At 39.8% G+C, this 25,993-nt stretch overlaps 2 protein-coding genes across 8 annotated transcripts; both read right to left on the bottom strand.

Moving 5' to 3' along the window:
- Nucleotides 1-261: 261 nt before the first annotated feature.
- Pex1 (peroxin 1) lies at nucleotides 262-5,498 on the bottom strand. Of its 2 annotated transcripts, XM_017142085.3 has the most exons (9): nucleotides 5,305-5,498; nucleotides 5,104-5,230; nucleotides 4,888-4,991; nucleotides 3,853-3,967; nucleotides 2,208-3,794; nucleotides 1,654-1,850; nucleotides 966-1,589; nucleotides 550-653; nucleotides 262-488 (listed from the first exon to the last, which is right to left on the bottom strand). In XM_017142085.3, exons 1-9 carry the CDS (start codon nucleotides 5,395-5,397, stop codon nucleotides 419-421), a joined length of 3,021 nt encoding a protein of 1,006 aa, XP_016997574.2. In that variant the 5' UTR covers nucleotides 5,398-5,498; the 3' UTR covers nucleotides 262-418. The 2 variants fall into 2 exon arrangements, with proteins under 2 accessions (XP_016997574.2, XP_070071248.1); XM_070215147.1 differs by lacking the exons at nucleotides 4,888-4,991; nucleotides 5,104-5,230; nucleotides 5,305-5,498 and having other exon boundaries at nucleotides 3,857-3,967.
- Nucleotides 5,499-6,943: 1,445 nt separating this feature from the next.
- On the bottom strand, nucleotides 6,944-25,743 carry Frl (formin-like protein). Of its 6 annotated transcripts, none has more exons than XM_017142037.3 (9): nucleotides 25,130-25,743; nucleotides 17,980-18,063; nucleotides 12,855-12,941; nucleotides 10,732-12,423; nucleotides 10,263-10,476; nucleotides 9,908-10,200; nucleotides 9,094-9,648; nucleotides 8,911-9,030; nucleotides 6,944-7,883 (listed from the first exon to the last, which is right to left on the bottom strand). In XM_017142037.3, exons 1-9 carry the CDS (start codon nucleotides 25,412-25,414, stop codon nucleotides 7,641-7,643), a joined length of 3,573 nt encoding a protein of 1,190 aa, XP_016997526.1. In that variant the 5' UTR covers nucleotides 25,415-25,743; the 3' UTR covers nucleotides 6,944-7,640. The 6 variants fall into 6 exon arrangements, with proteins under 6 accessions (XP_016997526.1, XP_016997527.1, XP_070070309.1 ...); XM_017142038.3 differs by having other exon boundaries at nucleotides 10,732-12,396; XM_070214208.1 differs by having other exon boundaries at nucleotides 6,944-7,853; nucleotides 25,130-25,542.
- Nucleotides 25,744-25,993: the final 250 nt, after the last annotated feature.

Genomic DNA, 25,993 nt, shown 5'->3' with positions numbered 1-25,993 from the left:
GACGTCTTAATTTAGCCGGGGACTCCTTAACCGCCGTCATGTTTACCGAGGTCGGTTTGCTCCGGATATCGGCGCCTACACCAGTAGCGAATTTATGAATCTCACTCTACTCATTCACTAATCCATATTTAATGTTATCAACCTCTATTTTAAATTATTAAATTAATGGTGGATAAAGTCAGAAATACTTTCTGCAGCGGTAATGGCATTATCCAAATTTAAAAATTTCATACAAACTAAAATCAAGTGATCATCGCGATATTATTAAAACAAATTCGTTTTTTATTTCTCAACAAAAAGAGCTATGAAATATGGACTACCCATAGACTTGTGCCTGCCAACAAAGTGTTGTCGATATACCAAGATGCGAAATATAATTAAAGATAATTGTAATGCTAAGCTAATTAAGTCTTTGTCTTTAAGCCAAGGTCGCGCGCTTGGCTACAAACTCCCTGGATGTCTTCTCCTTGTTGGTAAAGCGAGCATACCTGCAATGAGATATTTAAAATAAGTAAAATAAATATAAACAATCAAGGTATAGGTACATACGTTTTGTGATATTTAGCCACATCAGAGGCGCTGAGCGAGGGTCGAGTGGATTGGAAGGACTCGATAAGGTGCTTCTGCTTCAGCGAGATTTTCTTTGGCAGTTTCTAGGGAGGCAAATAGAGAAATTTATGTAATTTTATAAAGTCGTCGGAAGTTATTGCTCGCCTGGGAGTAAGGACTAAAGTTGGAAAATAAATATGTGAATGTTACGTGATCCCTGTTGCCGGAAGTAAAATATTTTTAAACTGTTATTTAAACACCGAACACGTACGAACACTCAAAAATAGTTGAATTTCGGTTGCACTTGTTACCACGATAAAAAGATAATCGGAACTCGGGGGAAAAGGGTATGGACGTGTCCACCAAGAACATCCAATAACTAAGATCGTTTCCGGTTGAAAACATTTCCAACTTACCTCGTGTCCAAACTGAGCTAGCGCCTCCTTAACAGCTGCCATGTTTGCCGAAGTCAGAATGCTCTGGATATCGGCGCCGGTATAGTTTGAAGTTCTTCCCGCAAACCAATCAAAATCTACACACTCATCGAGACTGAGGGTAGAACTGAGTGCCTCGAAGATTCGTACCCGAGCCATTGCATCCGGCAGAGGACACTCCACAAGACGATCGATGCGACCGGATCGAAGGAGCGCCGGATCCAACAGTTCTGGCCTAGAGGTCGCTGCTATGACGGTGACTCCCTGCAGACCCTCAACGCCGTCGAGTTCGGTAAGCAGTTGATTTACCACCCGATCTGTGACCCCCGTAGAATCGTGACCACGCTTCGGCGCCAAACTGTCGAACTCGTCGAAGAAGAGCACACACGGCCGAGCGCTGCGGGCTCGATTAAACAGGTTGCGCACATTCTCCTCGCTCTGGCCGATGTATTTGGCCAAAAGCTCGGGGCCCTTGACGGAAATTATGCGCAGGTTCCACGATGTGGCCAACTGGGAGACCAGGTAGGTCTTACCGGTTCCTGGTGGTCCGTACAAAAGCACTCCGGCCTGATTGCGCAGGGGTGATGCATTGAAAATGGTGGGATACTAAAGGGAAAAACACAGTTATTAAATAAAATTAAATATTACAGTATTTGAATAAACAACATACCCGTGATGGCCACATGAGAACCTCCTCTAGCACGCCCACAACTGACTCCAGACCAGGCACCTCCTCAACACACATTTCATTGGCCTCTTTATCGCTTCCAGTCTTTTGATTGCTCTGAATGCCCTGCAGACAGTAGGAGTTTGTGTGCTCCAAGGACTCAATAAGCTGATCATTGGTCAGAACAGGCTGGGCCTTGTCTAGAAAAAAGATAATAAACCAATTAATAAAAGTTATAAACTTGCACACATTTCTAAAATGGAATGATTCTCGAAAATTCGTAATTAAAAAGGATAATTAAATTAAGCAGTAAGTATGCACGATTTTAACCCTTTTAGGGCCGTTTTCTCGTCCTCCCGATACATTTAAATTAGGGTTAAATCTCTGATTTCCCATACGATTTCAAGGTTTTAACCCTACTTTAAATTTAACAAACGAACGAGAAACCGGCCCTTAGTATTATAACTACTGGTTTAATTATTACTACGGAATACTTTTCAGATTTCTAAGAAAGGATGCCTATTAAAAAATATTCTTAAATTTACTAAAATACTCACTTATGCGATAAGCATAAAATATTGCACGCTCTACGAACTGGACAAGATCACATTTTCGGTATCCTTCCGTGAGGTTGGAGAACTTCACAAGATCCAAATCCTTGGATGCATTGATGTGGCTGCAGAGCTCCCGAAGGATTATCTCTCGATCTGCTCGTTCCAAACTGGGCAGACGAGCAACTGTCTGGAAGACGTGTCGGCCTCTGGGTGAACTTAATCGCTTGTTGAGTGTCTGCAGCTCATTAACGGTAGCGATCACAGCGATGGCATTGTTGCTGGTGTACTGGACAATCAACTGATGCACAGTGTCCGCCATTCGGTTGTAGTACTCGCCATCCTGACTGGACTGCTCACCAGCGGAATGGGCCAACACATCCAAGTTCTCCAGCACCACGATGGCAGGTGCATGCTGCAGACAACTGGTGAAGATGTTGCGCAGATCCTTTTGAATGGATTCCGTCTTGCGTCCTTTGCTTCGTGATCCGTAAAAGAACTCAAAGTGGCAATAATCCGGCTTGCCCGACAACTGGTCCAGAATTCGCTCAACAAGAACGGTTTTGCCGGTTCCCGACGCACCTGCAAGTAAGACATTGCACTGCCGCATCACGGAGTTATCCGCATTTAGGCATAAATTCATGCGCAGCTCTTGAACCACCTGATCTAGAATCTTATCGTACTCCGGCAACTGTATGAGATCCTGGACACTCAGTGGCGAAGTCGGCAGCGTCTGCTCCTTAATAATCTCGCTAACCGGGCGCACCAGATCCGCAGCATAGATCTTGGACTCCTTCAGAAACTGAGCGTCCACCACGCAGTAACGAAAATGCTCTGGCAGGATGCCGACAGTAACCAGCAGATCGTCTTCGAGCCGCACCACCTCCTCCTGGTTGAAGAGCATCGGCTTCTGTTGAGTTCTCTCTATCACAAACCGCTTAAATGCATTCTCCATGATTTTGTAGTGCGTTTTCTTATTGGCAAACAGCTCAATTTTCTCCACAAAGTTAACCACAGTTGTTTTGGGCCTTAGCACAACGCGTTCCAGTTCCTTGATGCCCAGCAATTTCATCAGATTAGCATTCAGTTCGATCGAGGGATGAATGGTGCCGGGTATATCATCCTCGACATCCTCCTCCAGGGTGCGAACCCTCACGTAATAATCCTTGTCACCGGCAGTGTGCATGCAGTAGAACAGATCCAAATCGAAGAACTCAGGCAGATGCTTCCGGTTGACATAGACATCCGACTCTTGAGCCCGCTCCCGCCAAAGACCTCGGATCACACGGAACTCGAAGCTTCGCGAGCTTTCCCTACGCAGATCCTTTTTCAGGCGCTCCATATGATCCTGTCGCTTGTTGCGCTGCAGCGTGTTCTTCACATTGGACACCGTCGAGGAATGAGTCAGGGGCGTTGGCTTCTCAGCCAGGTCATCCTTAACTTGGGCAGTGGTTTTACTCCTAGACAGTTTCGAGTTCTCCTCGACAGCACCATTCGAAATTCCATTGCTGAGTCCCTTGTAAAGGTTGGGAGCCACCACGAGTTCCGTGTTGTGATCTATCCTGCCATAGTTCATGTGCGGCTTCAGGCGATCTAATCAAGTAAAATCAAAATAAATAGAAAATATGTTTATTGGATGGCGAATATTTACCCACTGTCAGCGCCACTTGCATGGACTTGTTAATCCAAACTATTAGTATCTGGGTGGAGTTCACAATGCGGGTTTGCTCCAGCACACTGCCCGAGATCTTTTCGGTGCTAAGTTCCTGAAAAAGCAAATATATTTTATTAAGTATTATTAAGTACGCAGCCTTAAGTTAAGCCAAAAGATTCCTTTTGAAAACATTTCTTGGCAATCTTTTTAATAATATACTCTATACAAATTATGTTGGCGGTATTCACTGAAGAGCTAAAATTATCTTTTATGACTAAAGTTTCGTCACTTTTTTAATGTGACAGCTATAATAAATGATCGTATGTACATTATTTAAAAAATTGTTTATGGAATAAGTTTTTGCTATAGGATTATTTTCAATTAGGGTGTTCAATTGCGTTGCAAACTTTGTAAAGTGTAAAAGTGTATATCAATTCCAACAACAATTTCTATACAAAATAGTTTTAAAGGCCTACTTTTGAAAACTATTTTGTATAGAAATTGTTGTTGGAACTGCCTTACACTTTTACACTTTACAACGTTTGCAACGCAATTGAACACCCTAAATATAAAGCCTACGTTTCTTCTTGATTTATATTTGCATCTCTTAATTGTGATTTTAAGCATTACGGAATCCTACTATAGACCCAAATTTTGTGGATGACCCACATTTTTTTTTGAAAAGTTAAACTTAAAGTTTACGGACCTCTTTTCAAGGAAATTGAAGCTATGATGGTTTTAACTAACTTAAAATCTAAATAAATTGTACATCATATAATCGGAAACAATAAAATCTTTGATAAGGAACGTATTCCCATATAAACGGAAATCTGATTAGCGCCTAATTAATTAGTTAATCAAATTAAATCAAATCAGCGGGTCAATGGCAATGCCGGCGAAGCAATGGCAGTTTAAATAAAGACCAAGCGCACGCCCGCGCCAAATGCTAATCCGATATAAACGGACTTGTCTATTTTTAAGCTGACCGCTGATCGCCGAACGCGCCATCAGGCAGGCGAAACCGTCACTCACTATGATCTCCCAGTCCTTGGACGAGACGGGGGTAACGTGGACGGTCTTCAGGTTGAGAACGTCAGCGATGAGCGCACACTTGACCAGATCATTCTCGTGCAGACCTACGGCAAGAATGGGTTAGTATGCGAGATATGCAGAGGGGCAGATGGCCGGAGTCCAATATTACGGCACATTGGCAATCGCTGCACATCCGGTCGTTAAGTAATGCCTTACCGATCTCCTTGGCCGCCCTGGCATTGATCCCAATCTCGGTGTCTTTGATGCCGCCCCCGCCCGCCTGTGGCGCCCAGGAGGCGTAGTGCACCCGTCCGTTGTACTGCAAGCTGAGGCAGCCCGTGTCCTAATCAGAATGGTTAGCCGGATTAATCTTTCACTTATCTAATCTGCCGGGAGAATTGACTTTTGGACACTTACATAGGTCGAAACGACGCCGTAGTACTGGTCCGGCAAGAGCAGAAAGTTGCTCCTGATGGGCCGATAAACCACCTTAAAAGTGCGTTTGAACATTCTCGACGTGGGCGTGTGCGAACCTATGCGCTCCCTCCCGGTTTAAATCATTTTGCACTCTGGACGGCTGCTCTCTGCGGAATTTACTTTTGCTTGATTAGGGATGGACAAATTTGAGTCAGCTGAGCCGATACTTGCAACAGGTGAAACAGCTGATTAGAGATGGCCCGTTTACAGCCGGTTCCCACTGGCCGCAGTAGCTGCTGCAGCCGTTGGAATTACGAGCGTTTTTTAAAAAGTTCTGTGACTCTTTAAATATTACAATTCGTCAACCGCTAAGCTATTAAGTCGTTGAAAGCCATAGATGTACGTCTTATTTACTCGAAACTCAAAGTAGGTGGCATGTTTTCAGATTTATAGCTTACTAATCATTTAAAAAAGTAACCAAACATTAAAAAGTAATCTTAGAAATTATTGTGGCTCGGACAAACTATACATTTTATCACACCTTTTTCAAAATTAAATAGGACCAATGAACGTCATTCGTTCAATTCTAAAATCTTCTGTTAAAACTCCATCAATTTAGCAATCTAACAATTTCAATTTCAATTTACAGATTTTATTTTGTAACCAATTTCAGAATAGTAAATAAAATGCACACAATGGACCTTTAACCTTTGTCTTCGTGATTTCTCCAGAAATTTTATAAGTTTCTTTTGACACGATCGCGATTCTCCAATATTTTTAAAGACAATCATATTTTAAAATAGCAGGACCAGGGGTAATTCTTTCAGCGACCAGTGCTGCCTGTTCCTAATCAATATTTATATGTATGTCATAAAGAAAAACACAGCTTTTGTTTTGGCTAGTTTATTGGGTTAATAATAATTTATTTAAAATAGTTCGAGTGTTCAATATAGTCGTGTAAATGTGTGTACAAAAAATCCGGCATTTTATATTTTATATATCGTTTCCCTTCTCTTTCGTCTGTCGTATACCATGCTGGCGTCTTATCAAATTAAATAACACAATATTTAAGAACTAACAATGCAGAGCGTGCTAATCGTGTATGTTTGCATTAAAACGCTGGGCCCTCGTCTTAGTTTGCGCTATTTCCTTCTTTTGGCAAATTAAAGAGAACAAGATATTGAAAGGATATGCATAAGGATGCCAATGGCACTTGTAAATATGTAAATACAATAAAACTGTGCTTATAGTTCAACTAAATTCGTTATTGCATTTTTTAAATATATATCTACGTATATATCGAGAGAAGACACTATCCGAAAGAGATTACAAAAGCTTTTTAATAATTATATTTGCGTGACTTCTTTTTTTTCTGCTTTATAGTAAACTGCTCAATATCAGTCTTCGTCAATTTGTTGTGGCTCGTGAGAATAAATTGGCTTATAAATGGAATATCTGTTAATATAGTTTTATATATCCTTTGTATAAAAATTCTAATAAAATTGTATAAAATGTGTAGTTCTTTAAGTGTAAAACATTCTAAAAATGATTTCTTCTTGTATGCAATATTTTGGCGCTTCGTTTGGACTTTCGTAGCTGGCTGTGTGCGGAGTGAAACAAATAAAAATAACATTAAAGATAATTTAAATGGGAAAATATACAAAAGTTTAATGCTTTATATCTCTCATACAATTCATTGCTTATTTGACTTACTAAAATGATACAATTAATTAAAGTGTGGAGTTTGGTCCTCCATATTCATGCGGATTTGCCATCTCGGATGGATGCAGCAAGCTATTCCAAATTTGGTTAAAACTTAAGTATAATAAAATAAAATTAAATAGAACATATATAGTTAAATATATATGTTTGTATATATATGTACACAGGTTAAAATTTAAATCATTATTTAACAATAAAAGATTTGATAAATACACCATTCGAATTTTCAAGTTCAACTTAAGCTCTAAGCAACCAAATTAAAATGCGTTTTTAAAAACAAAATTTTGGCGATAAAAAATGTCTCTCAAAATTTAAGGCGAGATTCACAGAAGGGATCTTTTGCTTGTGGTTGTCGGTGCTATAAGTTCGTTTGGAGATTGGGATTGTGGGGTTCTTATCGTTAAATTGGAAAATATTCGAAAGTAAAAGGATTTGTATGGAAGGGAATGTGAGTTTGTGTATGTGTACGAGTGTGTCGAAAACAATTTAATCGCCCAATCACATATTGCAGTATCTGTAATGTTCTCTTTCCGTTTCTGTTTCAGTGTGAATTTTGATTTTCGATTCGTTGCCATTGCCCCGTCGTCGTCGTTGCGTCGATCCTGATTTCCTGTCTAGCAATCCATTTCCTCCAGGGTGCGCGATAGACGATTATTGTCGATCCTCCGGCGCTGCGACCGCCGCACTGCATCTGCCCGCCGGTAAGGCTCGCTCTTCAGCCCAAGCAGGATGTCCTCCAGGGCTCCATTATACACCTCATCCTGCTGCAGTAGTTTCTTTTCGCGCACCGAGTGCGCCTTGCTCTTCAGCTCGTTTATGACTGCGTCCTGTAAGGATAACGCGCCGTTTGAGGGCAACTGTTTGCATTTTTTTGGGTTTTTGGTAGCAGAGCGAGGTCAAGCCGAAGTGGGATTAGAGAAAAAGAAAAAGGTTAGCATTAGACACTGTAAACCATTACCAAGGAACAGAAACTTATGGCTAAAAGGATATAATTTTGGGTAGAGTAGCGACTTATAGGATCTTAATTTGAACACCTTATGTTCTGTTCTTAAATAAAAAAAAACTACATTATTAATTATATTTTTGAACTTAAATAAATAAACTTATTTAAATTTTAAAAAATTTCGGAATGTAATATCTATGATATTTCGAATGTATTATGAATTTTTAAAGGTATTAAACAACAATTTTAAAGAACATTTAAACATCAAAACATTTGGCTGCGTGCAATTCCTGGCACGAATCCAAAATGTGGAAAGGCACACATGTGAGATCACAGTCAAAGTGGATTGGATTTATCAAGGGAATTAGCGGGGATTAGGCAACACAATAGGGGAGGATTAGTTTGAACAAACACAGTGTTAGGAGACATGTAGAGACAAGCCAGGCGACTTACGCTAATGTGGGAACTTTACACAAAACAAATCCCGTCACATGCCGCCCACAAAGGGCAACAACTAGGTGGTAGAGGATGGTGGTTCGATATTTTTTTTTGTGATGGATTTAGCGGGGATTTGGGGCACGGGCTGAGACCAAGTCCCCTCGAATTCCCATCCCCAGTTGAGTATAAGACAGAGTGTGGTGTGATTTGTGTGAGTCAACCAAATAACCAAGTTAACGTGCTTAGATTGAGGAAGTTGCCGGTGGGGTGGATGCTACGACTGTACAAGCTGCGTCTGCTGCTGATTGGCAAAGTCGAGCAGGCAATGTATTTGCTGCATAAATCAAATCAAACGAGATCAGAACAAATCATTACAGGTTATGGGGTTTGAAAGGATATGTGCAATAAGAGATTAGTTGTATGGGACCCGATTCGAGGGACTTGGCCACCCTGAGATGAAGGGACTAATGGCTTGCGCTTCGTGGTCGATGTCCGCCACTCACCTGCTGCTTCTTCTGGTTAACCTTGTTGCGCATAAGCACCTGGTCGCTCTCCTTTTTGGAAGCGGCCAACGCAGCGGCCTTCTCCAGTCGAAGACGTTGCTCGTTCTCCTGATCGTGTTGCTAAAATTAATAAAGTTACTGCATAAGTAAGGTTTTTACGAAGATCTCTACAAATTGACTCACCTTAAACGCTCTTGTAAAGCGTACGATCAGCGCGAAGAAGGCAGCCGCATCGGCATTCCGCGAAGAGTCACCAAAATACTCCACGCACTCCTTGAAGGCTTCCTGTGCGTGCCGCAGATCGCTCTTGATCTTCTTCAGCTTATCCTCGCTGTTGTTAAGGAAGTCGCGCAGAATGTGCGTCTGAGCACCCTTCACCCGCAGCTCGGCCTCCTTGCGTACCAGATCCATGCCCTTTTCCAGCTCCTGGACATCGGCCACCACATTCTCCAGTGCCACCGACGCAGCCTTGTCTGTGCCATACAGCTCGCCCTCGAAGTTCAGCAGCTCCGGGAACTTTGCCCGAATGGTGGCCACAATATAGTGAAGCAGCGATGATCGCTTGTCCGTGGATTTCGTATCGATCAGCGTGTCCAGCGATTGCAGCTTGAAGCCGTAGGCTGGTCCCCGCTTATTGCTGTTGAGATAGTTGCCAAAAGCTAGGACTATTTCCAAAACCGCCTTGAATTTCCGCGATTGTTTCAGGGAAGTCGAAGCTCCTGCTATCGATTGCACTTGCTGAAAATGGAAAAAAAAAAATGGCTATTTGTATAACATGGAAAAATTGATGATTTTCTTTCTTTTCTTCTTTAGAATACAATTTGATTGTATTGTAATTTTTAAATAAACAAAGGCACGAGATATATTTTTTCTTATTGTGCGAAAAAATAACCAAACAAAATAGAGCTTCAGCTGACAGTTGGATAAGCAATAATCCATAGAAATCGTATCTCCTATAAATTTTTTTGCTTATAAGCCCGTATTTGTATTTCCTCACCGGACTAATGAGATGAACGCTATCGACAAAATTGCCCATGTAGTTCATGATGGCCAGCTTGGACGAAATGCGCTCCACTCGCGACAACTGCAGCATGAACTTGTCCTCTTCGGTGAGCAGCTGCTGGTCCTTGCGCTCGATGATGTACTCCTTGTAGGACTTGATCTCGGCATCCGTGGGCACCATCTTCTGCAGCAGCTCGACGTTCTCCAGTGAGAGTTTCTTCAGGTCCAGACTATGGATGGCAGCGATGACATCGTCAATGGGCATACCCAGCTTGCGACGGGAGATTGCTGAGGGTAACATAGAAAGGTCAGTTGATCTACCGATAAGTGAGTGAATGCCGATTACCCACCAATGTTTCTTAACCTCGTGTGCTCCAGTAGCGAGACATTGTCGGGCCTCTTGAAGCGTTTGCTGGACTGCAGCGACCCATCGACCTCGGTTCCACTGCTGCCGTTGCGCAAGGCGCCGCCAATGCCGATCTTGAATCGCTCCTCGAACTCGTTGAAATCGATTTGCTTGAAGATCTTCTCGTCATCCAGCTCGTTGAAGATCGTGCCACGCACCTTGATAAGTAAAATATTTATTAGTAAAGAAGTATATACACTCATAAAAAATATCGAAAAATGTCCTTAAAATCTAGAAAATTCTTTCTTGAATTTTTTTTTTTATCTAGAAAGGTTTTCTATATTCAAAGGCAAATTTTCTAAAAACAAGAAATTGTTTTTCTATTTTCAAAGGTAGGCCGATTTAATGGCATGATTTCTAAAATTTAGAAATTAATTTTTATGAGTGTACGACATGATCCTTTCAAATCTCACCTGATTTGGCTTCAGTGCTATCCAGTTCAAGGTGGGCAATTTGTATTTGGTGGGCACCTTCCTCTTGATGGTCATGGCGCCGTCGGGAGCGGGCATAAAGCCCGCTACTGGGGGCGGTGGTGGCTGGAAGGAGCCAAGCATGGGCGGGGCATGCGGTGGCGACGGCGCCGTCGAGGTGAGGCTACCGTTCGGACTGCCCAACGGACTGAAGCCAGGCATCATGGGCGGCGGTGGAGGAGCCGGTGGGGCTGGCGGCGGAGGCGGAGGAGGAGCAGCTGACATTGTGGGTGAGGCGGGCATTGGAGGCGGAGGTGGTGGCAAGGCTAGCGAGGCTGCCCCCGAAGTGGAACCAGCCAGGAGGCCACCGTTCACAAGAGAGCCATCCCCACTGGAGGCGGAGCGCGGCAGGGAGCGTGTGAGCGTCTGCAGCTCCATATTCTTCGTGTGCAGAAGGGTGTCCCGCTTCTTCAGCTCCTGCTCGTTGTGCTGCAACATCCGCTGCAGGACATTCAGTTCCTCCTCCAGCTTTTGCCGTATCATGCCCAGCTGCTCTCGCTCCGTCTTCAACGTAAGATTCTCGGACTCCAGTTCGGCATACTTGTAGAGGAACTCAGAGTTCCGATCGATTTCCCGCTCCAGCTGATCCTCAAGCTCCTGCACTCGCTCCAGGGCCGAGGTCTTCGTCTCGGAATCTTCCATCAGGGCGGCCACATCGAAGACGTTGTCCAAATAGGCGGAGATCTGTACCTTCAGCTCCTCCGACTCTGTCAGTCGAATCCGCTCCAGATACTTGTCCAGGCCCAGAGCCGTGAACTCGTACTGCAGATGCACCCTGTAGTTCATGTCCTCCACCGAGTGCACCACTATGTTCATGAACTGCATGCATGCCACCATGAAGTCTATGTTGAAGGCCTCGAAGTTCATGAAGTACTCCATGAGGGTCTGGAAGCGCCGCTTCTCCTGACACACGTCCTTGAAGTTGTCGAACGAACCCAAGATGATCTCGTGTCCGCCCTTCACCAGGCAAATGGCCGCCAGCAGCTCCAGAACCAGGGCCTTCGTCCTCAGCGACTTGTGGATGAGACTCAGCGCAATGCAGTTGATGGCCTCGCGATGCTGAATGACCATATTAAAGCCATACTTATTGTTCATAATGGCACGCAGGCACATAATGGACACATGGATGTCGTCCGTAGCCGCACCCATGTTCAATTTGGCAATGTGCCGAGACCTCCGCTTCAAACTGGGACTGTCGAGGGCATCGGAAATGGTGGGTCGCAGGAATCCATAGGACAACGTGTTTCCGTGCTGCTGCCTCGAATCCAGCGTCCCGTTGGCCAGACCATGACCTGTACTGCTGCCGTGGGACATGACTCCACCTCCACCGCCTGGACTTAGGGAACTACTGTTGCCCAACACCATCTCACCGCCATCGCCGCCGCTCGTGAGATTCAAGCGCTCCTCGGAGGCACACAGGGCACCCTGGAGGCGCTGCTCGTGCCGCATCATCTGCAGCCTGAAGCTGAGATAGTCGACCAGGGCGTCCAGACCCTGGTTCGTGTCATCCAGGAACTCCTTCACCCACTCGATGTGGTTCGTGCGCAGCGAGATCTCCAGATCCCGGAGCACCTGGGTGGATGTGGACTCGCCGACCATTTTTCGTTTCTGACAAAGAAAGTAGAAGAGATAAAGCTGTAAGTGTACAAAGAGAGAGAGAGTGGAGGATGGGATGACGGGATGACAGGAAGACAGGACGACGGCCGGAAACAGGCGACAGGATGCGGATTCAACAGCGGGAGGACCAGGATTGTGCAGGAGCCAGGAGGTAAACAAATAAAGAGAGAAAGATCGGGAGAAACGGGAAAAAGAAGAGTGTGGGAATCGTGGATCGTGGTGCGTTGTCAGTGTTGTGAGTAGAGAAATGAAATTTACACATTAATATTGGAACAACAGATTTCGATTTCAAGAAGGGTTATTAACTTTGGTTTTTCATTAGCTTGGGCCAATAGTTGAATAAAGAGTTCATTCTTAACTTAGTTTTAATTTAAAAGACAACCATAAACCACATTTTAGAAACAACTACAGGAAGCTAGAGATGATCTATAATTAGGAATTTAACGTACCCGATGACTCCGTGACGCCTTTGGGTCCAAATATGTTCGCAGTTTACTCAAGTAATGTGAGGGCGGATCCTTTGCCTGCACCATTTCCTAAAAATATTGAAAATAAAAAATAAATAAATTTTAAGAAAATATACATTTTATCAAGATTTACGTAGGTATAAAAATATCCAAGTTTTATTGATATTTTCAAGAATGTTTGTTTAATATGGTATTCACACATTGAGCAGAAAAACTTGTTGAACGACTGAACTTTATCTTAATTGATTTTGAGTTACACAGTTGAATGACAGGTGGCAAAGGTCAAATAAACCATAATTTCGATCTTTAAAATACATTTACACAATAAAGTTGTAAAAAACGAGAGCAGCTGGATTAACTAAATAATGTTTTTATACTGTCAACTTTTAGATTGCATATATTGACGCTTTCTAAAGCAATTATTTACAGCTACACAAACTCCAGAAATACTATATTCGCTTCCTAATTACTAATTGCTCCCTCTATCACATTAATTGCGACTGAAATCATCTTCGGCGGAGTTACCCAAGTCGCTGTTCAACGAACTGCCAGTGATCGGGCAACTAGAGGAGGATCGGGGATTTTCATGCGATTCCACATGCATTAACACTAGACCGAGACTTAGCGGCTTTTACTTTTGTTTTTCTTTCTGTGCTTTAACTGCATATTTTTGTACATGTTTATGTTACCGCAATCCACACCCCCCGGTGGTATCTTGGTTCCCCCGATCACATAAGCATCGATGGCTTTCCTAACTTTAAACATTTTTAAGCATGAAGCGTGGTATACTTGTTTTGGCTTGCGTCTGTTTGTTGTTGTTGTTTTTTGGGTTTTGTTTAACTATGCCAACAACTAAGGCAGCCACCAAAAGCCACAAAAACAGCACCAACAGCCAACGCATGACTACAACCCAAACTATGTGTGGGTTTTTGGCTTTGGGTTTGGGTTCGAACTGCAGCTAGAGAAAAACCAGTTTGATTCTTTTACCCAGTCGAGGAGGGCAGGAGAGAAATATCGGCAGTAATACAACCGCAGATATTCCTATACGTATACGGATATGTAAACCGCTGCAAGCGGCTCCAACGATTAAAAACTGCAATTTATCGCCGTCATAATAATTTGCATTTTGTCACTGTGAGCACGAAGAGCAACTGGGGAACAGAGACAGGAAGATGGCGAGGACCGAGTCCATGGGATTGGCCCCACTTCACTTTACGTCCTCGAGTGGCTAGCTTCGCCTCCACCATCCCACCATCATCACCGGACCTGTCCGTCCCATTGTCTGCCGGTCCGTCTGTCAGTGGGCTGCGTTTTCATTCATTTTCATGACTAGACTAAGTTAGAGTGGAACAGTGGACTAAGGATATGATAGTAAACTTAACAATTACAACTTTTTTATTAAAAGAAACCAGTTTTTTCCAAAATATTAATGATTTATTCCTTCATATAAGGTTCCATGACTTGTTTTATATCAAATAAAAACACCTCTTAACGAGGTAAAAAACTAGTGACGATCGCACCTTCAACGTACAAAAGTTCTGATATCAACTTTTGTGACGAAAAATAATTTTAGATGCGACTAAATAAGTACGCTACCTAAAATTTACTCGTTCGGCCCGCTTTAGCAAATATTTAATATCTACACGAATGTTTTTCTGTTTTAGCGTGCCGAATGAATAAATTTTAGGTAGCGTACTTATTTAGTCGCATCTAAAATTATTTTTCGTCACAAAAGTTGATATCAGAACTTTTGTACGTTGAAGGTGCGATCGTCACTAGTTTTTTACCTCGTTAAGAGGTGTTTTTATTTGATATCAGAAGTTTTTGTTTGTTTACTTTTGCTCTCATAGGTGCTAATATAAACATTTAAATTTAAATTGGTCATAAATCATAATTCTTAAACTATTGTATTTTAACGAATTAAGTTAAAAAGGCGTTGAAGTATTTCAAAATACCTTTTAAACGAGGTATAGCACATGTCTGTACCTTTAGTAGTGTAGAACTTAAAAACTAACGAAATTTAGCCATTTTTAGCTATTTTCCCGCTAAAGTAGCGGCTTTTTCCAAAAGTCGTAGAACAAAAGATTCCTATATGGAACTCTTAAGTGCAAATTTACTGATTCCATGACCCTAAAATACAGTTCGGATACCCTCCCACAAAATTCAATACTCAGGGAGCGTTAATTGTTCGAGCTGGCAAAAGTGGCTATTTTCGTATAAAAATAACTTTTAAACGTGACTTTTTACAGTAATGTGTTATATACCAAAATTTAAGGAATCTCAAGGGCTATACAGTTTAAGGTTTTAAAGAAAATCGTTAGAGCCGTTTTTGAGAAAAATAAAAAAAAGCTAAAAAAAAAGTTTTAAAAAATTGTCTTTTGTTCATATTTTTTTAATTATTACATTTACACAAATTGCATATAGAAGGCGTTTATAGCATTTAAAAATACCTTTCAAACGAGATGCAGCACAAGTCTGTAGCTTTAGTAGTATAGAAGTTACGGCTTTCCGATTTTTAGCTATTTATAGCTGTTTTCCCGCTAAACTAGCGAGTTTTTCCAAAAGTGGTAGAACAAAAGTTTTTTATATCGATGTGATGAACGTCATATAAAATTTTCAAAACTTAAAAAACATGTTTTGGACAAGTGGACAAGTGGACAAACAGAAATTAATTTTCATTTTGGGAAGAAGAAGAAAATCTTATTTTGGCTATAACTTTTGAACGGAGAGTCGGATTTTGACAAATGATCCCTCATTCGACGGGTATTTTCAAGAGGAATACAACTAAAACATTGCGAGGGGGCATTTATCCCCACCGGCCCCAACAGCTCCAAATTTCGAAATTTTCAATTTTTCACTTTCACCGCTCTCTCTCCCAAGCCAATTGATTTTCTTAAAGTCTTGGTATGCAATCCTTTAAGTTTTTGCAATACCTTTCGATTGGTGTATTACTCATTACGATCGGACTATCACTGCCGATTTTCAATTTTGCGGCTATATAATAGTAGTCGCCTTCGCACACTCTCCTGGTGCGCTTCGTCACTACATGGACTGCCGTCCATAGTGATTTACGTAATTACACCATATTATATTTAAACAACGCTTACACTGCCAATGAATCACGCTATTGTTTTATTCCACTTATAAGTTATCGTAATACATTTTTACTGAAAATATTACGCTTTTAATATGGATCAAAACTTTAAGAATGCGTGATCTCATGAATTTTATGACTTGGCCACTAGTGATTGTGTGAAAAAATTAAAATTTTGGTTAGGCAAGTTTGATTACCATTAGGATTTCAAAACCTTTATCGTCTTATTACTAAACTTGGTATGGTAAATTTTTTTCCGCTGTTAATTTCACATCTAATGGATTTAGTTTACCAATTTCCAATACATGATCCACAGTGCAGTGGGCCTGAATTATGGAAAACAGGTCTCAGCTGCAGGCATGCAGGCGGTTAAGGAACCGGCGACGTCGTCGGAGACAACAACAATAGTCGTAGGAATAACAGCAGCAACAACGACGAACCGTGTTGGGTGTTTATGATATTTTATCGTATGGCAGAAAATGTTTGACGCGAGTACCAGGCTTTCGAAGAGTGTTGAGCATTCCTTCCTTGGTGTTTTTTTTTATGTTTTTGTTTTCGAGAGCTACTCCACCAAAATGCCGATGGCGAATATATTATGCTTGGCGTCGCCGTTGTTTTCCGTTGTTATTTTCCTAGGTGCAGCTCTTGAAAATTCAGTGACCCAGTTACAAGTGAGATGGATAGATAGATAGCTGGTTGGATGGATGGATAGATAGAATCCACCAAAGAGGGGCACGCTCTGGCGCACACGTTAATAGTTTCGTCATATTCCAAAAACAGCAGTAGTGAAAAAAACACGCAATCTGGATTTGTCCATATACCATATAACACTCGTACATATACAATTTACTGCCCTATTCTAAAGCAATTTAGAGCCGCTCTCGTTGCCGAAATGTTTCGGCGCTTTGGATTCAGCAAGCGAATTTAAATCATTAAACACTCTGGTGAGCAAAGCGGCAAAAAAAAAAACAGAAGACAAAAAATACATCAAAAAGCGCGAGCGACAAAACAGCACGCACTGCATAATGATTGAAAAAGCTGATACACGGTGCATATATATAATTATCTATCTAGACAGACAGAGACATATATTTAAACACCTTTCCTACAATTTATTTATGCCAGTTCAGCTAACGTTCTTAACCAACTGTCGGATGTAAACAATGCAACATATTTCTAAAGTTAAGTCTAACTTTTAGATACAAAACGATTTTTTTACGTTTTAGTCTAGTTACATAGCTTACGTGTTATTTAAGGTTATTTATTTATAAGTCGTATTTAAATATAAATTATTATTAAGTTTTATATTGGATAGCTCATTAAATGTGCGTAACCTTTAAAGAATTTTAGATGTTTAAAGTTTTAATCATCGGATTTTCGTAGAAATCAACAGAAAAATACCTGATAATATGGTGTTTACGTATGCTTCAGCCTATACTATTATCACATATGTGCATTTCGAAGAAATCAATTGTTTAAGAACAAACTGCTGATAACTTTCCACTATTGCCCTATGTACTGCGACCAAAGAGGGTCCAAAGTACTCAGCTGGGACTTAAACTGCTTATAATCTGCGAAATGCTAGCAGGAAGTTCATACTTTGATAACATGTGTTTTTAGCAAAAATTATGATACAATTTTTAAAAAAGTCTGTATTAATCACAATATTTAAGAATAATAAGTAAAGCACACACAAAAAATAACTATATTATGTATAAAAAAATAAGTCATTTCGCAAATAAATAATCTAATTTTATTTATCTACATCGTATCTACACGTAATGTGGTATTTATGACTATTAAATTATTTTTAATTCATAATTTTTAGAATTTTAATTTATATGCACTTTTTTTAGAAGCAAGCATAAAATGGATAACTCATAAATTTTTTAAAATATAAACTTAAAGTGTATATCAAGATTCCAAAACATTCGTTCTTCTTTAATAACTTATTAAAGTGTTTGTTTAACGAAAAATGCCTTTTAATTATATAATATATTATTTATTACTTACTTGATCACATATCATGTCCCATTTCTTCTCGTCATCATAGTTACGAAGTAGCTTTGCCTTATCCGGTGGCAAGTCCATCGAAGCCTGTTGCAAAAAGATATAGAAAGAAGAGAGACAAATTCGTAAGTGTTGATCCTCAGATAAACAGATATATAAACAGAGATATTTATTTAAAATGGTAAAAGCTGGAAATGGCACTCAGCCAATTGGAAAGCCCATTAAAACCCGAATACCCCCTTTTTATGGCCCATTAAGGTCTCCAGTCTTGCATCTCTGAAGTTATTTCACCAGTGCATTGTTTGCCTGCTCATGTAAATATTGAATTAGTTCAGTTGCTGATGGTTGATCAGAAGATTACTGAAGGAGAGTCACCACGCCATAAAGAAATGACAACAAAAACGGAAAATATTCAAAGAGGCGACAAGGTTTTGCTCTACTTCCTAAATTATATTTTAGAGATAAACTTTCTTCAAAATTTAAACGACACAATTGACCATAACCAGGGATCATATATATAAAAAGAGAATATATGCCTCTATAAAAACACAAACCAGTCAATTGTGACATGTTTTTCAGATTTAAACTGCAACTCACTGAACCACAAAGAAAAATCAAATACTCAGAACCAATTTACCTGGTCAATTGCAGACGATTGTGTAAAATGGTTAAATGTACAATTTAACGGGAGGGAATGCACAATAATGAAATCGGCAAATATGCTTACGTGACTTCAATTTAATTTTTCCACTTTTTCTCCTTTTTATGGGTGCAGCTGCAGTTGGAAGTTCTAATTAGAGGCACACACACACTCAATAAATGGGACGACAGCAGGAAAAGGGAGTGGTAAAGATGAAGGGGACTCCGGACAAATGCAAAGTGTAGGTATACCCCATAACATTGGATGCATATTCTGAATGAAATGTATTTAGTGCGTTGAAATGCATAAATCATCAATAGAATTAATTATAACCTTAAAAAAATGTAATTTTTACAACGTGGTAAAATATAATAAAACCTGTGCACGAAAAATTATTTTCTTTTAAAATAAATTGCATTAAGTATATTTTATAAAACTATATTTCTATTTATTATTATTATGTATTACATTCAACACAAATGCTTGTTGACTTAAAATTTCCATTTAACATTAAGCATATTAAATGAAATAAGCAAATTTAATCTGATATTCACCTCTACAGATTATAATATATTAAGATTAAAACTATAAATATATTAAGGCCAGAAAATATTTAATCTTTTTTCATACTCGGTTCTCAATTTCCTTGTTTTATTCCCAAGATGATGATAATGAATTTTTTTTACAATATTTTTTCTCATTCAATTACTGCAAATTTACATGGAGCTCCGCAGTTTATCCCAGTGTTAATTAAGCTAAGCAATTATTACAATTATCTTAACTTTTGGCTTTGTTAATTTTTTATACGTGCTCATTGCTAAATATAAGTGTAATATATTTCCCATGCCCAGAGGAATGTGAATAAATGCGAGAATGATTGCAAAATTTATTGATTAATTAATTGTAATGTTATGGGTGAGCCACTGGGCCCCAACTCCCATCATCCCCTTCGAATCCACTCCCAGTCCATTGTCCGTTACGGTCTGAACCCATCAGGCTGAGTGATTTGCCTCGACGCGCTTTTCATAATAACAAAACAATAAATAAGTAAATAAAAGAGTGCATAAAAAGAGAGAATAATAAACAAGGTGACAAAGACGAGAGCTCTCTTCAATATTTATGCCAGGGCAGACAGGCTCAGAAAGCCAGAAAGCGAAAATTCACTATATAAATTGGACACGATGTACATACGGTGTATATAATGAATTACTTGACCGTCAACCGGATACGCATTTTAAGTTTGTTTTATTTTTGTGTCCCTCTATCTGCGTTTGTGTGTATGTGCATAATTGGGCGCTCCCCCCTTAAATTTGAATCTGTCTACGCTCATGCCAAATATGGAAGCTCTGGATGTATTTATTATAGAAAAAATACAATTGATGTATGTACAGTAAATATGCAAGATGACTAAGGAAAAGGTTTAAAAATATATTTATTACATCGAATGATTCAAAACATTAATAGATTAGTAATTTTTTAGCAATTAAAGGTTAGTCACGGGCCTTTTTTCAAGAAAACAAACAGAACCAAAATCTTTTTTAAGCTTTATTGATCAATTTCCTCCCATAATAAGATTAAACCACATGGTCTATTATAAAGTGATTTTCATGCGAATCACGAGCACCAACAGAACAAATGTAAACACATGTGCTCAGTGAGTCAATCAAACACGTCATTTTAATTCACAGTAAAACAAATTTTCCAAAAGAATTATGAAATTAAAATGCTAATCCTCGTTGCTAGTAACTATATTTCTAGACTCCTTTATTTTTTCAAATTTACCATGATTCACAAAAACGTTATTCAAAATGCGTTTAAGAAGCATTTAATACTTTTGAGGAAATACAACCTTTAATCTTTTTGTTATTTTCAAAGATGCCGTTTCAAAATGCACGTGCGAAACACAATGACTAATTTTTCGCTAGGGAAATGCATTTTCTTCAGTTTTCTACATGCTCTCCCTTTAAATCGTCAGATCTGCAAACTCAGACGATTTTCTTTGGATCAGTTTTATTATCTTACATGAGATTCCCATGAAGTCTAAAGTCGATTACCATTTATCCACTATTTTCCGCAAAAAAAAACAGATGGTCTTATGTTTTTATCACTAGCAGTTTTTTTCGCTATGGTCGTTTTGCCGACCGCAAAGGAAGTGAAAAGCAAAGATAAACTTATGTTTGCCCTACAAGGCAGATAAAGAGGTTCGCATAATGTGGAAGCCAGATATTTTTTGCAGAGCCTAAGCTGCCGTTAGATAAAGGCAATCCAAATGGACAATGCCTTGAACAAAGCCATCAATTTATTGCCATTGAATGTGCGTTTTATGCACCGAGGGCTGTTATAGAAGTTAGGGTAAAATTAAAAAGTAAACAATACAGATTTAATTTATCAGGGGAGTTACAGAAATTCCTAATGCACATACAGCTCCTTAAAATCCTGAAGATGTTGCCTAATTATTATTTCAAACAATTTAACCTGCCCTCGCACGGGCAAGGAGGGCTTAACAATATTAACAACAATAAGTGTTGTGGTTCACTGCATTGCGGTTTGTCAGCCATTGAAAATGTCATTAAGAGAGGCGGCTAACCCTGAATCACCTCACCTTAACTACGCCCCTGCAGGCAATTGTTTATAGATATAGATTCTAGACCCAAGACTCTTGGGCAACGATGATTAAGCGAGTGAAAGTTGGTTTGTTTGAGAAAGCTGGTAAGCGATCGGGGATGAGGATTTTATGCGGTTTAGTCTTTGTGTCTTTCACTATATTTATGCCTATGAATGTGAATAATGACACCCACAACATAAACCGCAGATAAGTCTCTTGAAAGTTAATGCCTTCAATAATGCAATCAAATTAACATTTTTATTCATTTATACTTAAAGCCGGCTCTTTGGCAGTGCAATAAATACGCTTTTACTTTCAATTGGATAAACTATGGGGATTTTATTGGCTTGATGCCAATTTTAAAGCAATTAAAGTGCATAAGTAAATAAACACAGTTAAACTCTTAAAAAGAAATACAGAAGGCGTCACAGCTGGAATCTGGTAGATTATAAATCAAGAGATAAATCCATAAGGCTTATTTGGATAAGAAAGCCAATGCAAAAATATTTTTTTGATTTACTTTAAGAAAATAATTATATTAATTAAAACAAAATGGAAGAAGAAATATTTTATTATATTTTCCAGTTCGACCAAAATTTTCTGAGTCGTTTGTTTGATCAGCTTGAATGGTGCTCTACATAGTGCACCCCTCAAGCATAGGAGATTTTCCCTCCCTCTTCAAAGTTCAATCAACCCACGCGGCAGAATCGTAATTTAACCGGAAACATATGCACCAACTGCGTCTGATTAGATCCAGCCAAACGCAAATTATTAGCGGCAAAATTGTTGGTCTGCTGTTATTTTTAAACCATGAATCAGACAAACAATTGCTTTCAATCGAAAGGCAACGGCGCGGACATTGGCGCATTGGATCTGGCAGTCTCTGGTTTGTCAAGTCAAGTCCACTTCAATGGCAATGGGCCAGCGAGCAGCACTTTTGACTAAATTAAGGTAAACACGAATTAGCCAAGCCGGAGACACAAGGCAAGGGCGAGGCCACCAGGGCCCGGCAATAGCAGCACCTCCACAAAGCTACTGAAATGGCAAACAAACACAACGCAGAGGGGCCAAAAAAAAACACAAAAAAAAACAGCCAAAGGTAAACAAACGAAAACACACACTTTGAGTGCGAAAAGAAGGCAATGAATTTTGATCAAACAATAGACCAAGAATAACAAATAGGAGAGGGGAAAATGTTATCTAAGGTCTGTCAATATCTGGAATACCCTTGAATTATCGAATATTGAATTCGATTATGACAACGGAATCGGTATTACGGTATGCAGTAGATAAGATCGGTAGACAAATATTTCTTTTGTGAAAACATATTTTGATATAGTTCAAAAGAACTGACTTTTTGAGATTTGCTTTTTAAGGACCTTTATCCTATTAAGGTCTGAAGCGTCAACATAAAAATTAAAAAAGGAAATCTTCAGAATAATACAAATTTAAGGTATTCATAATTTTCTTAATATCCTTAATCGGCATCAAAATGACGTAATAATTATATACAACTTTGACAACGAAATCGATATTTTGTGTCACCAAAAACGGAGTGGTGGTAATAAAAAGGTGCTTCCTTATCGAGATGAGCACGAAAATATTTACAACCTTAAGATCATACTAAAGATAAAATGCCAAAAAAGGTGCAGAGAAGATTTTATACATTTTACAAATGTGTAGTGAAGTTTATCCTCTGACATATTTATAAACGATATAAATAATTTTAAAAATAAAGAAAACAATTTACAACCATGAAATAAAAATAAACAAAATGTAAATGTTTAAGTATTATTAAATACTTAAACATTTTTAATAAAACCAAAGACAAGTACCCTAAAACGATAATATTAATAACCTTGTTCATATCATCAGGACCGCATTTACAACCTTGAGATCAAAACAAAAGATCTTGAGAATGCGTATAATGCCAAAAATGAGCAGAGAAGTGGGAAACCCGTTGGAGGAGCATTTCTCATATTACTGACTGACTGCCGATAACTGAGAACTCAAGCTGCGGCATATAAATAAAGATTTCTGCTCTCGTCTCTTCCCCTTTTGTTCAGTTCGTCAGAGAGATAAGCCGCGATCTCAAAGCCATCCAGCAGCTTCACTTCGCTTCAGCCGTGGAGTGCGGGAAAGGGAGGGCTGGGCGAGCGGACCCGTACCGCCGGCACCAGTGAGTCAGCGCTGCAGTGCGACAGAGAGGGCAACAATCGATCAATTCGCTTTAATTGCCATTAGCATGCCGAATTGGAGTGGCTTTTCTGGGGGGCGAAGTGGGACAGAGGGAGCCGAATCAAATGGCGGCTGTGGGTCACAATCATTTGTTACGGTTTTATGACGGTCAAAGCTGAGAGCTTTTTTCGCTCTATTCTTAGTTTTATTTTTTGGCAATATGTTTACTCGTAAAATCTTAATTACGCAGTCTTGTTCGGGGAAAAAAACGTCCAGTTGGATGACAAACATTTTTAGATGGCAGGCACACGCCTTTAGCACAGTGGTTCTCACACACATGCAGTGGGGAATACTTAAGACTTAAACTTTAAAATATTTACAAATATTTTTTTTAAGATCATTATTTTTTTTGAAAATTCTACAAATTTGTTTTATAATCAAATACCCCTTGAATAAAATATTAAGTTTTAAGGATCGGTTTCCGAACACCTATTTATACTATATCTATACTTAAATAAGTGTATCCTTTTTATGGCTTTTACCATTTTGAAATCGCAACTCCCTTTTACAATTTTCTAAGCAGTATGATATTATGTACAAAATAGAAGCATAAAATAAGGTGAGGCATTTGTGAGTCCAACTCCTTTTTGAGATCTTAGAAACCCATTCCACTGTGCCCTGTGCTTGGGGAGTTGTGCAAGCCGGAGCAGAGAACAGAACGGAACAGAATCGAGTAAAACTGGGGAGAGGCGCAGATACAAACCCAGAGATACTCACGAACACCATCAAAACACTCGCGTTCGCACATGTGTGAGTGGCTGACAAAAATTCAAGCGAACAAGTCGCCGCACACTCGATGAGGTCATCAATCACATGCAACAAATGCGAGGGCGGAAGAAAGCGGGGCAGGGGCCGGGGCAGGAAGCCAATCCTTAAGCCTCTATATACCAGCTACTATATTCGCTTAATAAACTGAATTTCTCAGGCAGCTTTTATATAAACAAAAATCTCTTCTAGCGAAATTCAAATAATTCACGGTTCTAAACGAAAAGGGTGTATTTCTTATAAACATTGAACTTTAGATGCGAGTGAAAAAGCTTATTAGCAAGGTATCTGAATAGATTTAAATTATTTAAATTTATTAGAAAAGGAATATACTAAAGGCAAAGTCCTTTTTTGCGACCGAAATCCTTCTTCGATTGATTGTTTCATAACCAATTTATTAACAAAATGCACTGTTAATTGCTGTTAATTTTGTTAATAAATTGGTTATGAAACAATCAATCGAACAAGGATTTCGGTCGCAAAAGAGGATTTTACTTTGCCTTTAGTATATTCCTCCAAAAACTAGGCAATGTTTTTTTTAAACACACTTAAAAAATCCTTTTTTTGTACATTTATAAAATTAGGAAACTTATTTTATTTTGCTTAACTTTTTATCTAATATTTTAAAACTTTTTGCTGGGATAATGAAACCCAAAAACAAGGAATAATAAAGGATGAAGGATTTTTTAATTGCAATTACATTTTCTTGTCATAAATTAAATAATAAATTAATAAATTTTTTTTTAAACTACTTAAAATTAAAAAAAAATAACAAAATCATTTATTTACGCAGTAAATGTTGTTGTATTTTTTCAACAGTTAAAAAAAAAGGAATCCAGCTGTTTTTATAAGGTTGTTTTATTAAATAGCCCTTGAAGTGCAAGGGATTAAGTAGCTCATCTTACCAGAACTTTGGCGAATCGCCGGTCCAGCTCGTCCGTTGTCGGCATGGGCTGTTGGCTCCGGCTACGCAGGCTCGGCTGTCGGACGTGCTGGTACTGGGAGCTGCATCCGATGTCGTAGCGCAGATCCTGCTTCTGCAGCGTGCCGCTGGAGATGGAACCGTTGTGCTGATGGTGGTTGCCATTCCGCATCGAGTGGTGGTGATGCGAATGCGGATGGGGATGCTGCAGCTGCTCATCGGCGTCCACATCGGCGCTGGTGATGGTTCGCGACTTAACGGCGCCCATTATGGTGGCAAAGCGACCCGAGCTCGAGCCGGAGACGGAGTTGCCTCCACCTCCTCCTCCTCCGCCTCCTCCTCCTCCTGGATCCTGTAATGCCCTGGATCCGGATCCTCCGCCGCCGATGGCGTCCTCGATGGTCGCCGCTTGGAGCGCTGTGCTAAGGGACAGCGAGAGGGTACCCCATACAGTCCGGCAAAGGGCACGGGTGCGTTCCGGGCAACTTGAAAGTTGCTCTTTGATTCCGTTGAAGATATCCAAAGCGGCTGCTGCCTGTTTCGCTGCTCTCGAACGCTCACAACAACTGGGCCGATCGAAAACTACCTTTGTCTGGCTTTAATTTTTTTGTAATTTATTCTACGTTTGGAAAGAGTAAAACTGCTGTGTTCAAATTTTGATAATTTAATTTACTTCTTTCTGACAATGTAAGCAAAAACACAATTTCTGGTTGTTGTTGCTGTTGTTGTTGTTGGTGGTGGTGCAACGGCGGCACTCACACAACCAAACACTTCCACACACACGCGCACACACACAGCGACACACGGATGCACCAATACAGACAAAGACAAAGATTTCGATGAAAGG

Source organism: Drosophila takahashii, chromosome 3L (genome assembly GCF_030179915.1).
Source record: "Drosophila takahashii strain IR98-3 E-12201 chromosome 3L, DtakHiC1v2, whole genome shotgun sequence".
Classification (NCBI taxonomy): domain Eukaryota; kingdom Metazoa; phylum Arthropoda; class Insecta; order Diptera; family Drosophilidae; genus Drosophila; species Drosophila takahashii.
This window is presented reverse-complemented; position numbering and strand designations above follow the sequence as displayed.